The following is a 17066-nucleotide window of genomic DNA, read 5'->3' as shown; positions in this document are numbered from 1 at the left end:
GAGATGTGCAGGAGGCAGCTGATCGATGTTTCTAACTCTCTATCCCTCTCCATTCCTCTCTGTAAAAATCAATAAAATATATTTTTTAAAAAAACATGGCTGATGCAAATGACACTTCACTTCATTTAAAAAAAAGAAAAAGAAAAGAAAATATCCTCCTGTGAGGATTTTTTTTAAAAACCACAATTTAAAAGGCATGTATTAAAGTTTTAAAAGCATAGTATTTGACCCAGATCATCTTCCACTTCTACGGGTTTACATGGTCGTACGTGTTCATAAACATGGACATGGATGGTGTAAAATAAAATGACATATAAGAACTTGCCTTGCAATAGGGTTTTTTAAAAATATATATTTTATTGATTTTTTACCGAGAGGAGGATAGAGAGTTAGAAACATCGATGAGAGAGAAACATCGATTAGCTGCCTCCTGCAGGCTCCCTACTGGGGATGTGCCCACAACCAAGGTACATTCCCTTGACCAGAATCGAACCTGGGACCCTTCAATCCACAGGCCAATGCTTTATCCACTGAGCCAAACTGGTTCGGGCACAATAGGGCTTTGTAGTTGCAAACAACAAGCCTACAAAAACAGTCCCTTAAATGCAGCCAAAATACTTATCACTATAGATTTGTTAAATAGCCATACAATTGAGCCTTAGTTTTTATTATATGTAACACGGTGAAAACAATGCCAACAACAGTAATACCTATTGTTAGAATTAGGCAATATATATGAAAGTTCACCATAAAGTATTGTACAAATATATTATTTTTGCCATTGGTGATTGTCACTGTATGAAAATTCTAGTAGACAGTACACTTACACAGTTGTTATAGGAACTTCACAGATCTGCCCAGGTGTCATTGGAAAGCCTTGCATAATGATATGAGTAGAACAGGGACATATTCAATACTGAGCAGTGCAAACTGAAGTGACTGTACAGCTGTGAGTGATACTGTTAGTTAACAGTGATAAAAGCCTTGAGCCTGGCAGCTTAGTGGTTGGTTGGTTTTATTTTATTTTTCTCGTATGTTTATTGATTTTTAGAGAGGAAGGGAGAGGGAGAGAGAAACAGGATCCAAGAGCGAAACATCATCGGCTACCTCTTGTACGCCCCACCAGGGATCCTAGCCTGCAACGAGGCCATGCACCATGACCAGGAATCGAACCGGTAACCCTTAGGTGCACAGAATGACACCCTACCAACTTTGCCATACTGGTCAGAGTGGTTGATTGGTTTTAAAGTACTACTCTGTCTCTAGCCAGTTTGGGTCAGTGGATAGAGCATCGGCCCACGGACTGAAGGGTCCTGGGTTCAATTCCAGTCAAGGGCATGTACCTTGGTTTCAGGTTACCGGGCTCTGATTGAGGTGCATGCAGGAGGCAACCAATCGATGCATCTCTCTCACATCAGTGTTTCTCTCTCTTCCTCTCCCTTCTACTCTCTCTAACAATCAATGGAAAAATATCTTCAGGTGAGGATTAACAACAACAAAATAGTACTACTCTGATGTGAGCAACAAGACAAGGATTATCTTAATGCGACATATTATGTGAGAGATGATAAGATATATTAGGATTGGAAAACCTCTCTTTCAAAACCATCAATCATATCTGCACTGTACATGTTTATAACAGTGATTAGCATGTAATAAACAGCACTTATTTCTCTTTAATGTACAGTGTAGATAATGTGATTACTGGTTCATAAAAGAGAAACCTCTCATGTTCCAAGTGTGAAGAGACTGTCACACTGATTGGTTTAGAGCTTCCAGGGTGCCATGTGTAACATCTTGGAACTTCCATGATTTTTCTTGAGTTGTTGCTTCCTCATACCATTTGCCATGAGTGTACCACCTTCTCTTTACTGGACCTTTATCTTAATCCCCATGTGCCAACTTTTAACTTTCAAATTTTATACAGCTCACACCAAGAAGTGAAGGAAAGTCTGTATTGCAAGTGTCTCATTTAGCTACTTCTTCCATAGTTATGGGAGTTCTTGGGTCCTAAGCTTATTCTTATAAATTCACTTTGGTATCCTAATTATAAAGCCAGCTAAAATTTACTGAGCATTTAGAATTTGTCAGGCAATTTTGTAAGCACTTTGCATTCAATTAGCTTGCTTAATCCTTATAACAACTCATAAGGAGTTAAATTCTAATATTAACATTTTTATAGATGAGGAAATTAAGGCACAGATGATTTAAGTCACTGTGTTTAAATTTTCAAACTGGATTATATGAGGAGTTAGTCTATTTGGCAAATATTCCTTTTTTTAAGGGCTTTAAGGTTATATAGGGATTATTGATTTTCTTTCCCTTCACACCTTGGTACCCCAGATTGATTTGGAATTATGGCTTCATAGTAGTTTTTCGAGACGTTTACAGGAAAGTTGAAAATAAGTAAAAACTCTGACAAATTTTTATATACTTGTCTGATTCCCCTCTTAATAGGAAGAGTGGAAGTGGGAGAGATGGATACTGCAATAGCATTTAACAAATGAAGACCAGTTTTGGTACCAGGCCACATGCTAGGCACTAAGGATGGGGAAAGCAGACCCGTATGGAAATTTATTCCCTTAGTACTATACACATACCCTTTGGAAAGCCTCCATGAGCTCTAACAGGAAAACTAATTTGAAGACTCTTGAACTAGTATAGTGTTTCTCAATTTTCCAGATCAAAAGAGTCATCTCGGGAATTTATTGAAAATGTATATCACTGAGCTCCACTTTAAATTTTGGAAATAAGAATCTTCAAGGCCCAGCCAGTTTTCTCAGTGGCTAGAGCAGCGGTTCTCAACCTGTGGGTCGCGACCCCTTTGGGGGTCGAATGACCCTTTCACAGGGGTCGCCTAAGACCATCGGAAAACACATATATAATTACATATTGTTTTTGTGATTAATCACTATGCTTTAATTATGTTCAATTTGTAACAATGAAATTGGGGGTCACCACAACATGAGGAACTGTATTAAAGGGTCGCGGCTTTGGGAAGGTTGAGAACCACTGGGCTAGAGCATCAGCCTACAGACTGAAGAGTCATGGGTTTGATTCTGGTCAAGGGCACATACCTCAGTTGCAGGCTGGATCCCTGGCCTGGTGAGGATGTGAAGTGGTGTCATAAGCCAGGTACAACAACAAAAATCTTCAAGGAAAGAATCTAGACATCCTTTCTTTTTTAATCCTCACCTGAGGATATTCTTTTTCCCTTGCTTTTCAGAGAGAGTAAAAGGGAGGAAGGAAGGGGAAGAGAAAGAGAGAAACATCGATGTGAGAGAGACACATCGGCTGGTTGCCTCCCACATGCACCCAGACCAAAGGGATGGAACCTGCGATCTTTTGGTGTTTGGCTGACACTCTAACCATTGAGCACACCGGCCTAGGACTAGACATCCATTTTTAACAGGTGCCCTAAATGGTTTATACCAGTGGTCGGCAAACTCATTAGTCAACAGAGCCAAATATCAACAGTACAACGATTGAAATTTCTTTTGAGAGCCAAATTTTTTAAACTTAAACTATATAGGTAGGTACATTGTTATTAACTTAATTAGGGTACTCCTAAGGCTTAGGAAGAGCCACACTCAAGGGGCCAAAGAGCCGCATGTGGCTCGTGAGCCGCAGTTTGCCGACCATGGGTTATACGAACAGATAGGTTTGGAAAACACTGGCATCTAGAGGACATGTGGACAGTAGAGTAATATAGGGGTAGTTTGGCAAGATTATGAGGAATGACAAGGTGTTAAAAAAAAAAGAGAGAGCGAGAAGATGGCTGGCTGATTGTATCTTAACAACATCAGATTGTAAAGTAGCTCTAGATTTGCCAAATCTAGAATAAGCTGTGATTCTCCTTTGTTTTCTGGGGTGTTACTTTTTAGCATATTTTAAGTGTAGGTGTTATCCCTTCATGTCCTCATTCTCATCTGTCCCTTCAGAGTGTATTACTTAACTCCCCTTTCCTACATGAATGTGTTCCTGCAAACAAGTCAGCCTGAGTTCTTATTTCTTCAGCTTTTGGTGTTAAGCAGCTTTGGTAAAATATGCCCGAATGTCTTGTAAATGACTAATCAGGTAATCAATTGTAATCTGTTTAGCAACTCTCATCCTAATCCCCTCCTGAGTGTCTATCTTCCATTGGTACTGGGATTATAATCAGTTAATGACCATCAAGCATTTTATAAAAAGTCTTTGTTAACTAGTTTGTGCTGAAGGTCTCCCCATGTAAGGCTCATATTGTTTCTTACAGAAACATTTTTCAAATATCACTTAGTATCTCTGTGCTTTAGCATTCATCTTAAATGTTTATCTTATTCTCTTTCACAGCATTACATTATTGTTTTAGTGACTCTGAGTCTGACAATAGCATTAGTGACTAGCTTCTTCCCCTTCTTTTGCCTGACATATCAAAGGATAGCTGACATATATTTTGATCTTTTCATTTGTAAAATGAGTTCAATAATATCTAACCTAGAAGACTTGGGATTGGATAACAAGAGATAATATTTTCAAAATTGCCCAGCAGAGTGCCTATGACTCACTGAGTACATAATAGGTATTCAGTGAATCATAGGTATTATTTCATTATTATTTACATTACTAGAGGCCTGGTGCATGAAATTTGTGCACGGGTAGGATCACTTGGCCTGGCTGGCAATCAGGACCCATCTGTGGGGCAACCAGCGGGGCGATCGGAGGGCCCCCACTGGCACCTGCGTTGGCTAACCTGGCACTGCCCACTGCTGGACCCACCCCCGCCATCACTGGTCAGGGGCTGGGGGCAGCTCCTGCGTTGAGCATCTGCCCCCTGGTGGTCAGTGCATGTCATAGTGACCAGTCATTCTGCCGTTCGGTCGATTTGCATATTACCCTTTTATTATATAGGATAACATTTTTTTCATTACAAAAATATTTTGTTTTAAAAAAATATTGGATTAGTGACAGAGAGAGAGAGAGAGAGAGAGAGAGAGAGAGAAGGAGAGAGGAACATTGATTTATTGTTCTTATTCATGTGTTCATTGGTTGATTCTTGTACATGCCCTGACCATGGAACCTGCAACCTTGGGGTATCAGGATGATGCTCTAACCAACTGAGCTACCTGGCCAGGGCACAAAAAGTATTTTTAAAAGCAAAGTTAATCCAGTTCTTAGAAATGTAAGCTCCTAAAAGAAAGGTATACTATATGTTTTGGAACAGTGCCTCGTACTCTCTATAACTATTTACTGAAATTAATGGTGAGTCAGGAACAGCAATTATGCAAGTTGGTACACCTAGGGCCTGTTTGTCTCAGGTTTATAAGTGCTTGTGCTTCTGTGAGACATTTCATCTGCCAGATGTAATGAGTCAGGACAATTAAACACTATAGAAACATTGTACTGTTGTGTTAGGACATTGCATCCCAGTTTTTGTTTTATTTTTAGCACTTCCCAAGATCATTTGATAGGTTACCTAAGGGAAATGCTTCCTGTACATTATTTTAATTGACTTCTGGTTTTATTTCTTCATCACTGTTATTATTTGCATCATTATATTTATGCTCTACTTGTTAATGTGAAGTTCTACAAGTTCCTCTGTTACAAGGAAATGTAGGAAGACAGGACATCTAAGTTCTCGTTTCTACCACAGATGCTGGGACTTTTATTCTTAGCAGGATGAATTATTATGAAATATTCTGAAATCCCTAGGTAGTACATTCAGACCTGACATTTTAATGGTAAAATTTAGAAATTTTTTTGAGATCAAGTGCTTTGAGATCTTGTGGCAGAATTCTCTTTATCTCTCTTGCATGTTAGCTCTTTAGAGATTTTGAAGATTGGTTTGCTATATGATAATTTTTACTAACTTTTTTTAAAATGTTGTTTTATTGCTTAAAGTATTACAAAGAGTATTACATATGTCACAATCCCCTGGCCTCCCTTACCCCTCAGTGTCTTATGTCCATTGGTTATGCTTATATGCATGCATACAAGTCCTTCGGTTGATCGCTTACGCCCCCCCACCACCACCACCAACCCTCCCCGGCCTTCTCGCTGTAGTTTGACAGTCTGTTCGATGCTGCTCTGCCTCTGTATCTATTTTTGTTCATCAGTTTATAATGGTCTTTATTATCCATAAATGAGTGAGATCATGTTGTATTTTTCTTTCATTGACTGGCTTATTTCACTTAGCATAATGCTCTCCAGTTTTTACTAACTTTTTATTATCAGGAATTTTATTTCCTCCAGTGCCTTCACCTCCTTCCTACATTTTTTTAGATTTGGCTTTCTTTAGCTATCAGCCTTTTTCTCTGTTGGTTTTAACCAAAGATATTCCCAGCTAAGACTCGTGTCTACCTGCTTGTGACTCTGGCATGCCTTCTCTTTACCAGGGCATTTTCCTCTTGGTTTTTCTGTTCTGCTTTAGGTCCAGAGGCTGTTGTCCATTCTCTGTATATGTTCCTGGATTTTCCTTTTTGTTAGTATTCCAACTATGATCATTTATGATTTCTTTGGGCCTTCCCCACAGGTGACAGTTCCTTCTTTCTCCGTACCTGGCTTATGACACCACTTCACATTCATGAGACTCCAGCTGAATATCGCTATAATATGGCCCATTCTGCAACTCACAGTGTGATTGAGAAGACTTTCCGAACACTCTGCTCCCGATTCCGCTGCCTGGATGGGTCCAAGGGGGCACTACAGTACTCACCAGAGAAGTCCAGCCACATCATCTTAGCGTGTTGTGTCCTCCACAACATCTCCTTGGAGCATGGGATGGATATTTGGTCCTCTCCAATGACAGGACCCATGGAACAACCTCCCGAGGAAGAGTATGAGCACATGGAGTCCCTGGACCTAGAGGCTGACCGGATCCGTCAAGAGCTGATATTCACTCATTTTAGCTAATGTGAAAGGTGGGGAGGAGGAGGGAAACCTTCCAGAAGGAGCTGTGACAAACTTTCTCCCTCACCAGCCACTATACAGTTCCATCATCTAGCATGACTGAGTGTGGACACTTGTCACAAATTGACATTTAATCCGCATGTTTTTTAGAAGAGTTGGGGCTATACCAGAATATTTTGATTCATTTGTATTTCTATTATTATTAACTAAACAAAAAATCAGGACAACACTTCCGTAGTATGCATTGAACTCCAGGTTGAGCCTCAGTTATTTGAAAGCTCACTGGTTGCGAACATTTATGATTGTGCCTACAACATCAAAGCAAAGGAGAAAATGGCATCTAGCCAGAACACTTTCTTTTTGTTTCCATTATCTGGAGATTTCAAATGAAAATAATATTTATTTGTCCTGAATTATTTGGGTGGCATTTTAGCTTTTCTACTTTGCTGCCTAGATAGGCATAATTTGAGGCAAGTGGCTGGTGTGGCTCAGTGGTTGAGCATCGATCCACAAACCAGGAAGTTACAGTTAGTTTCTGGTCAGGGCATATGCCCAGGTAGTGGGCTCTATTCCCAGTAGGGAGTGTGCAGGAGGCAGCCAATCAATGATTCTCTCTCATCATTGATGTTTCTATCTCTCCCACTCCCTTCCTCTCAAAAATCAATAAAAACATTTTTTTAAAGTGACTTTAAGTTTGAGAATGGTCTTCTGACAGGTAAATGTCTGCTAATCTGTGTTTGCAACCTTGTATATTTAAGAAGATGTTAGGAAAGGAGAAAAACAAAAACAAACAGCCCAGCTGGCATGGCTCAGTGGTTGAGCATTGACCTGTGAACCAGGAGATCACGGTTTGTGGTTCTCTCTCATCATTGATGTTTCTATCTCTCCCTCTCTCTTCCTCTCAGAAATCAATAAACATATTTAAAAACAAACAAATCAAAAAAGAAGTTAGGGATAGTCTGAAACCTCTATCTTTAGTCTTCCTGCAATAATTGGCCTGTTACTTGGACCTAGGTCAGCCGTGGGCAAACTACGGCCCGCGGGCTGGATCCGGCCCGTTTGAAATGAATAAAACTAAAAAAAAAAGACCGTACCCTTTTATGTAATGATGTTTACTTGGAATTTATATTAGTTCACACAAACACTCCATCCATGCTTTTGTTCCGGCCCTCCGGTCCAGTTTAAGAACCCATTGTGGCCCTCGAGTCAAAAAGTTTGCCCACCCCTGACCTAGGTCCTAGGGAGAACATCTGGACTCCAATCTCCTTTTTCCAACCCTGAGTAGGAGTTAGAGGCTAAATGGGTTTAAGAACCTAATTAGCTTAAGGAAGACAAGTCAAATATAGGTAAAATAGCAAGCTTACACTTTACAGGAGAACTGAACACCCTGATAAATTGATGGACAGCCCTAGCCAGTTTGGCTCAGTGGATGGAGCCTTGGCCTGCAGACCAAAAGGTCCCAGGTTCGATTTCAGTCAAGGGTGTATGAACCTTGGTTGCAGGCTCCTCCCCAGCCCCGGCCATGGTCAAAGCTCATGCAGGAGGCAACCAAGGAATCTCTCTCTCTCCCCTCTCCCTAAAATTCAATGAAAAAATATCAGGTGAGGATTAACAAAAAAGGAAACATAAATAAATAAACTGATGGACAGAGGAGAATCACCCAGGTTCACAGATCAATCACATTTCTTATGATTGTGATATTAGAATGTCTGTTTGACCATTCAGCTTTGAAATTCCTTGTACTAAGGGAAGATTTAAGGAAGGCATATGAAAGTATTAAAAAGGAGATGTAAAAATATAATTTCTTAATTTGAAATTACTAGTAATTTTGAAGTTAGACCTATTTGAATATCTTACGTACAAAGTGATGGGCAGAAATTATACTGATATAAAAAATACTGATTGGAATAATGAAAATGTAAATTAAGTTCACACATTGTGGCTTCACTAGAACAAAAAAGGAGACTTTCCTGAGGGTTATCTCATTCCCAGTTTTTCATCCACTCACTGTGTGGTGCCTCTGATTTGTCTTCTTGGATAATTTCCTACCTGCCTTTGGCAGCGTTAATCTGGTGATATTCAAAGCAAAGAAATGAACAGCTGATGACAGAGAAATTTGGAAATAAATTGAGGGTGACTCATTCTCAAGATTAAAAACAATTATGGTTTATTATCTGCTGTTTATTTCTACTCCAAATTTTATTTTCCATCATCATCCTACTCTATAAAGAGTAAAAGAGTAGGTTCTTCAAAAAAAAAAGTAGATGCATTTGGCAGAAGGGTGAGCTTAATATGTACAATGAAGTCTTTGAGTTGGGAGTGGACAACAAAGAGGTGACTGTAAACTTCAGCTCTACTTATTGTGCAATAGAGGTGCCCTATTATATTTTTTTCTTTGTAAAGTTTAACCTGTGAACCACGCTTGCTTTGTCTTCTTCATAAGGCAATATTTTAATATTCATAGTCTTTCCAAGTTTCCTGAGATGGACATCCTTCCCTATAAAATTTTGGTTCTATTATGGGTATTGCATGAGGAAAGGGTTATTGCCACCCGTGTATCATAAGTGGCAAGGTGGAGTGTGTCTTGGAAAGGGCCTAGCATTTTAGCTTTAAAAAACGACATTAAAGAAAAATTGGAGTTTTCACAACTCACTAGATGGTGACATGAAGTCTGAGTGGGAAAGACAGTTTTGGAGAGATTTCAAAAGCAATTTCAAGTCTGACTTACATACCAAAGATCATTTCTAAGTGCTGAACTGACTGAACATTGGCTGGCAGTGTTTTTCCCTGGGAGCATTTTATTTCCCAATAATTCTACAGAGTAACTGTTCAAATATATTCCTTTAATCTCCTTTCAACCTGGATTTTTACAAGCCAGGATTTTTTTTTCAGTTCATAGTTAAATTTCCCTCAAAATGATCTAGGGAAGGGATCAGGGTCTGTACATCCAAATTGCCAAGAGTTTGCTCATAGTGGCTTTTTATAAGTGCCTGAGAGGTCTTCTCTAGAGTCCCTTATTGTGGATTTATAGTGTCTTCCTGTTACAATTTTGGGAAAGAGTCCAGGATTTTGCCTCTTACGTAAGCCTCATCTTCCCATAGGTGACCATATGGCCAGCATAGGAGTTTTCCAGATTTGCCCTTGGATATTTCAAGACAGCAAAGTCCAAAGATATATTAAAGCAAAACTATAATATTGGGTCATCACTGCTTTACCAATTCAAAATTATACAAAAGAGGGACCATAAACATATGCCTAGTTTAAAATGAACTGAACAGAGCCCTAGCCGGTTTGGCTCAGTGGGTATAGCGTCAGCCTGCAGACTGATGGGTCCCAGGTTTGATTCCAGTCAAGGGCACATACCTGACTTGTGGGTTCAATCCCCAGTAGGGGGCGTGCAGGAGGCAGTCAATCAATGATTCTCTCTCATCAGTGATGTTTCTATCTCTCCCTCTCCCTCTCTGAAATCAATAAGAATATATATATTTTTTTAAATGACTGAACAGAAAATAGAGAAAAAATTTTAAAAAAAAGAAAAGAAAAGAAAAACCCTAGCAGTGTTGCTCAGTTGTTGGAGCATTGATCCATGCACCAAAGGGTTGTAGGTTCAGTTCCCATTACAGGGCACATACCTGGGTTGCAGGGTCAGGATGATTACTTGCGGGAGGCAACCAATGGATGTGTCTCTCACATCCATGTTTCTCTCTCTCTTCCTCTTCCCTCCCTCTTTGTCACTCTCTCCAAAAATCAATGGAAAGGATATCCTCGCTTGGCCTGCATGGCTCAGTGGTTGAATGATCTATGAACCAGGAGGTCACAGTTTGATCAGGGCACATGACTGGGTTGTCGGCTCCAGCCCCAGTGTGGGGCGTGCAGGAGGCAGCAGATCCATGATTTTCTTCATTGATGTTTCTATGTCTTTCTCCCTTCCCCTTCCTCTTTGAAATCAATAAAAAATATATTTAAAAAATATCCTCAGGTGAGGATTAACAATAAAATGAATTGAACAGGAGGGAGCTCCTTTCCTGACCCTTGAATTGTAAGGGTCTTTAGCAAGTTAATCTAATTTGGGGACAAAAGACAATACAATTTTAATGGGGTCATACAGTGAAAACTTTTAGGAGGTGGGGAGGGTAAAATAGATAATAGACATGCTACCATTGTGTGTGTGTGTGTGTGTGTGTGTGTGTGTGTGTGTGTGTGTTTAACATGCTACCATTGTATCCATGCCTGAAGCTAACTGAAAACAACGCAAGGACTGAGCTTAGCAATCGCTTTCTCTGGCAAGGGAAGGGAATTTAAGAGGAAGACAAGAAAATAAATCAGGAGTCTTAACCATTTTGTATGCACATGTCCTCAGAGCCCAGGGCACATGCTCTCTAGATCCCTTCCAGATCTTATGAAATTGTGGGTATAAGAGATCATGGACTCAGAATTTAGTAAGACTTTGTTGATTGTAAAAATGGACAGGAAGGAAGAAAGGTAAAATACTAACTAAAGGCTGGGGACACCCTAATTTCTTATCACATACAATTCACTTAACGGGCTTTTTTTCTTTTTTTAATCCTATATAATAAAGAGCTAATATGCTAATTAGACCGAACAGCAGAACAACCATCCGAATGACCTTCTGGACGACTGTCTGGACAACCTTCCAGAAGAATCCGGGGCTTCGTGGGCCGGCTGAGGCTACGAGGGGCTGTAAGGGCCTGCGAGGGCGAGTCCCTTGCACGAATTTTGTGCATTGGGCCTCTAGTAAGACTATAATCTAAAATCCCCTTTGTAATAATCAAATATGAGAGATGAGATCTCTGGGTACTAAGCCAGGAGCAAAGAAAGTAGACCTTGAGTCCTAGCTGGTTTGGCTCAGTGGATAGAGCATCAGCCTGCAGACTGAAGGGTCCTGGGTTCGATTCCAGTCAGGGCACATACCCGGGTTGCTGGCTAGATCCCCAGTTAGGGGGTGTGCAGGAGGCAACTGATCAATGATTCTCTCTCATCATTGATGTTTCTATATCTCTCTCCCTCTCCCTTCCTCTCTGAAATCAATACAAATATATTTTAAAAAAAGAAAGTAAACCTTAAAATCACTGTAAATTTGAAAAAGTCTGTTTGAAAGGAATCTCCTTATTTGCCCAGCAAAACATTAAGCATCTATCATTCTGTTGAGACTTTTATTTCTCTACCCCTTACATATACAGCTGTCTTTATGGAAGGGCTGATTTCTTGTCATTCTTGAGTATTCCTACATTTTAATACATTGATAAATTCCACCACTGGAAATATATCCAATGTAAATAATTCCAAAGAAGGAAGAGCCTCTCTCCTCTTTATCCTCCAGTCCAAAGTGTGTACATTATCCCACAGACCTGTGAGACAGGCTACAAAAGAAAGATAAAAAATGCAAAAATAAATTAAAAGAATTGCAACTGCAAAACCTACAACTAGCTCAGCATTTTGGCTGCTTGAGGCCTAACTCTTCTTCCTGGACTTCCTCATAAGAGGACTCAGGGTACTGCTACATTTATCTCATCCTAGATTCAGGACTAATTTGTTACTCAGAGCCCAAAGCCAAGATAAAGATCAATCTCTTCCCTTTTTCTCCTTTCCACACCCTTCACCTTATCTTACCTTCAATGGGGGTGGCTCCCCTAGGAGAATCCTATCAGAATACAATAATCAACAATGCAGGTAGTGAATTACTGAGTTTTTTAAAAATATATTTTATTGATTTTTTACAGAGAGGAAGGGAGAGAGACAGAGAATTAGAAACATCAATCAGCTGCCTCCTGCACACCCTCTACTGGGGATGTGCCCACAACCAAGGTACATGCCCTTGACTGGAATCAAACCTGGGATCCTTCAGTCTGCAGGCTGACGCTCTATCCACTGAGCCAAACCAGTTAGGGCTGAATTACTGAGTCTTAAAACCAATATGTAGGTGTGGGTGGTGCTTCCCTGGATGATCTTTACTTCTGCCCACCTCGGTTCCTTTTTTCAGGTCTTCCTTCCTTCCTGCAGGTGTGAGGGTTTCAATCCATCTCTTATGATCTACTCTTCTGTCCAAATAGACTTCTCCATAAAAACAAACAGTAGTGTACTATCACACTGAAGTTTAAAACCATAGTTGAAAAGAAACAGTTCTCTAAAGAAATTTATCTGTAGAGATGCAACTCTGCCAGAAGAATAAGCCATCTTTTTTTTTATGATTTCACAGAGCAGTCTAGCCTCAGTTTCTCCAAAATCTCCATTTTCAGACTATTATTTTAGATTGATTCATATTTGCATTACCTTCCGTTGTTTTCCCAAAAGTAAAAGTCTCCAGCTTTTGAAAAACTGAAAACTCTCCCTCTCCCTTCCTCTCTGAAGTCAATAATATATTTTAAAATTTTTTAGCTTTTCTCACTGAGATCAAGGTTTCAAAATAATTTTGTTATTTGGGTCCATTTTGAATGAGGGCTATTGTTCTAGACACTACTGTATGCATTCTAAAGCATGTATTGTAGAAATAGAAACTCAGCCCCAGATGACAGCGAAGGAAAGTCTATTTGCCCACTCCTCATCTAGCAATAAGAGACTTCTTATTTAGTTGTCACCTTGTATCCCTTTGCCCCTGACTTGGCTACATAGCTATTGTAGGATAAAGACTATTTCAGTTAGGTGTGGCTATGTGACAAATCTGGCCAGTGGAATGAATATAAGTGGAAATGTCTGTGCTATTTTCAAGATGTGTCTTTATGGCTAGGAGACATGCCTTTCCTCTTTCAGCTTCCTGCTGATTGGAATGTCGACATGATTGGCTAGAACTTGGGCAGCTGTCTTGGACTTGATATAAAAGTCACTTATTGAAGTTGTCAAAGCAACAAGATAGAAGCCTGGTTCCTGACACTGAACGGCCACTCCTTACCCTGGGCTGTACATCTCTGGATTTTTTTGGGGGGAGGGGGGGATTTCTTTTATATGACAGAGAAATGAACCTCTGCCATGCCTCCTTACTCTTTCTGTTTATGTACAGTAGGTCCTGATAATAAATAATAACTTTATAACTGCCTCTTTCCAAGAGTAGCAATACCTACTACACAGAAAATGTTTGGAAGTAACTGTTGAAACCTGTAAAGAATTTTTGTGAGTTTATTTGAGCCAAACTGTCAACATATGCTGGGAGGCAGAATCTCAACGAACTGAGATAATGCTCCTGAGAATGGTGGGTTACATCTGTATTTATACATTGTAATCAAAGGAGGGACGTAGGTGGGTTACATGAAATCCATTGGTGATAGATTAAGGAGGTGGGATAAAGCAAAGGGGGGAAACCCTGGGAATGGATAAAAAGTAAAATGATGGACACATACTTAGGTGGGTACAGGAACAATTAACATCATAATGAAGGAATTTGTGGTATCTGTCCTGGCGCCCAGCACATTTGGTTGTACCCCAAGGGGTCCAGAAAAAGGGAAGTTACAAGTTACCCAGACACTTCAAGGGCATGTTATCATAGATGCAAAAAGACAGGCTCAGTTAAGGTAAAGGTTGACCTTGCCAGTGAAGATACCAGCCTAGGACGTAACTGCCCATCATAACTGCTTTTAAAGTTTAATTTCAGACCATCCTTTGTGGTTACTTTAGGTCTCTGAGTTTGCAACACTGCTATGCAGGCCTCCCCTGAGCTTGTCAGGTCAGCATGTGGCCCCTTTCGTCCACGCAACATAATATTCAACACTGGGGAGCATGGTCAGTGTATCCTCTCAATGGAATAGTGTGCAATTGTTGAAAATAACAACTATATATAAAAAAAATAACAACTATAGCCTTAGCTGGTTTGGCTCAATGGATAGAGCATCGGCCTGCAGACTTAAGGCACCCAGATTCCATTCTGGTCAAGGGTACATGCCCAGGTTGCGGGCCCAATCCCCAGTATGGGGCGCGCAGGAGGCAGTCAATCAATGATTCTCTCTCATCATTGATATTTCTTTCTTTCTTTTTTAAAAAATATATATTTTATTGATTTTTACAGAGTGCCTGCAACCAAGGTACATGCCCTTGACCGGAATCGAACCTGGGACCTTTCAGTTCGAAGGCCGACGCTCTATCCACTGAGCCAAACTGGTTAGGGTTCATCATTGATATTTCTATCTCTCCCTCTCCCTTCCTCTCTGAAATCAATAAAAATATATTTTTTAAAATAACAACTATTAAAGAGCTTTAATAGGAAAATGATACAAAGCAAAACTATTGTATTTCTACTTAAATTAAACTTTAAAAATTATGTAGGCTATTTCCAAAATTACAAGAAAACATGAACAAATTAAAACTGTGTTTTGGAAGCAGATGATTAAATTCTTTTTTAAAGACTTTTATAAATGTTGCTATAATGTTTAATCATTTAAAAAAAAATATATATATATTATTGATTTCAGAGAGGATGGGAAAGGGAGAAAGAGATAGAAACATCAATGATGAGAGAGAATCATTGATCAGCTGCCTCCTGCACGTCCCACACACTGGGAATGGAGCCTGAAACCCTGGCAAGTGCCCTCACCTCGGAATAGAACCGAGTTCATAGATCGACCTCAACCACTGAGCTACACCAGCTGGGCTAATGTTTACTCATTTTAAAAGTCCCCTAAAACAGTGGTAGACAACAAAAGCCCAGTGATTTGTCCCCATATTATGGATGCTGGTCTCATCCTGCATTATATGTATGAGTTGTCCCTTAAACATGTTCAGGGACCTAAAGGAGGAGACTTTAAAAATAACTTTCCCTCAGAGAGCCCGCCCGCCCGCATCTTTCCCTTCCCTCTACTTCTTCCCCCAGGCACGTTATTTTGGCCTTTCTCTTTCCTAAACTTCAAGGGCCTTTCTTTTGCTTCTGTAACTTTTTTCCTGAGCCTTTGCAGCCCAGCTGGCTCACTTCTACAACCTCTGTAACTTTCTAAATAAACTTTCTGTTATAATTTGAAAAAATTAAACACCAATAAATTATAAATAAAGCTAATGTTGTAATGTCTTTCATTTTGATTGGATTATAAACTCTAAGGGCTTCGACTATTTTTTAAAAAAATCTTGTCTTCTTATAATACCTTGATTATCCAAGTCTCCTTCCTCCTTGGAGGCTGGGGGGTGGGATAAACTGTATTTTGCTAATACTTGGTAATCTATATTTATACTGATCTGACTATGTGATTTCTTGAATTGTACCTAGAATATACTTAATCCATATTTGTGATAAGCATATTAGTTTGTTTACTAAGAGACCAGAAAGAGGCTATTGTTGTGAGGATGAAAATATCAACACATTTCGTCAGGTTCTGAACCCAAAGACTTTTGATCATTATGTAAGAAGCATACCTGTGGTTCTAGGCTGTTGGAAAAAAATAAAAGAGAAAAGCAGTACGTGTTTTTGTTTGTTTTGTGTTTTTCTGTCTTAAGGACAGACATAGCCCTGACTTTTCCCAGCTTCTCTTTGCTATGCTTATGGGAGCTAAACTGAAGCAATAATAGACTTTCATTTTGTTCCTTAGTCTGGATTCTCATTTTCTCTCTGTGCCTTTGTCATATGTATATGTATTCATATCTAGATCTATCTATATAATCTTTATCTTTCATTCACCTCACTGTCCGGTGAGAAAACTGTCAAATTTGCTCAATTGGGATAGTGTTTTGAGTCCAAAAGGTCGTCGCTGAACTATAGTTAAAACAAGTGTTATTTTGCTATATGACTTGATCTTCAACACTCTCAAGAAAAACTCCGGTTCTCTAACAACTTAGCCAGCAACGGACACAGAAAATGGCAGAAATACAGGTTTCGTTACTCCATGGCTTGCGATCGATCTGGGTTTGTTTATTTGTGCCTTGGACAGGAGCCGGACTTTGAACTGGAGCGGAGATGTTTATCGGCGCTCGACTGCCCTGCCTTGTACGATTGCGCGGGCGCTCCTCCTTTGATGTCTGGGACGTTCGTGCAATCGGTGATCTTTTGCGCCGTCTTCTTGCTTGATGTCTCCTGAGCGGCGGTGGTGCCGGGTCGAAGGCTGACTGTTTCGCGCGGCCCTGCGCTCAAGCTGCTTTCTCCTGCTGGTCGGTAGAGCGGACCCTTGCTTCCTTCCTGTCTCTTCTTCCTGCTTGTGGCTCTGTCCACCCGCTGGACTGCAAACCGAGCCCCCGCCCGCCTCGCAGGTAGG

The 17066-nt window shown here is 40.1% G+C and overlaps 2 protein-coding genes across 9 annotated transcripts in view; both read left to right on the top strand.

The window, feature by feature from the left end:
- Positions 1-7442, top strand: part of HARBI1 (harbinger transposase derived 1) — a 9793-nt gene extending 2351 nt beyond the window's left edge. For 2 of the 3 annotated variants that reach the window (XM_005870785.2, XM_014543363.1), the window contains exon 3: positions 6509-7442. In XM_005870785.2, coding sequence (XP_005870847.1) covers positions 6509-6888 — 380 coding nt within the window. In that variant the 3' untranslated portion in view covers positions 6889-7442. The remainder of the gene's footprint in view (positions 1-6508) is intronic. The other variant, XM_005870784.2, reaches the window with a different exon arrangement.
- A 9247-nt stretch (positions 7443-16689) lies between these two features.
- AMBRA1 (autophagy/beclin-1 regulator 1) overlaps positions 16690-17066 on the top strand; it is a 158778-nt gene continuing 158401 nt past the window's right edge. For 2 of the 6 annotated variants that reach the window (XM_005870778.2, XM_014543352.1), the window contains exon 1: positions 16692-17061. The gene's annotated coding sequence lies outside the window, so the exon portion shown is untranslated. Of the gene's footprint in view, positions 17062-17066 lie in introns of all 6 variants that reach the window. The other 4 variants (XM_014543353.1, XM_014543354.1, XM_014543356.1 and 1 more) reach the window with 4 other exon arrangements.

The sequence above is a fragment of the Myotis brandtii genome, unplaced genomic scaffold (assembly GCF_000412655.1).
Source record: "Myotis brandtii unplaced genomic scaffold, ASM41265v1 scaffold324, whole genome shotgun sequence".
NCBI classification, from domain to species: Eukaryota; Metazoa; Chordata; class Mammalia; order Chiroptera; family Vespertilionidae; genus Myotis; species Myotis brandtii.
Note: the sequence above shows the minus strand (reverse complement) of the source record. Positions and strands in the feature narration are given on the sequence as shown.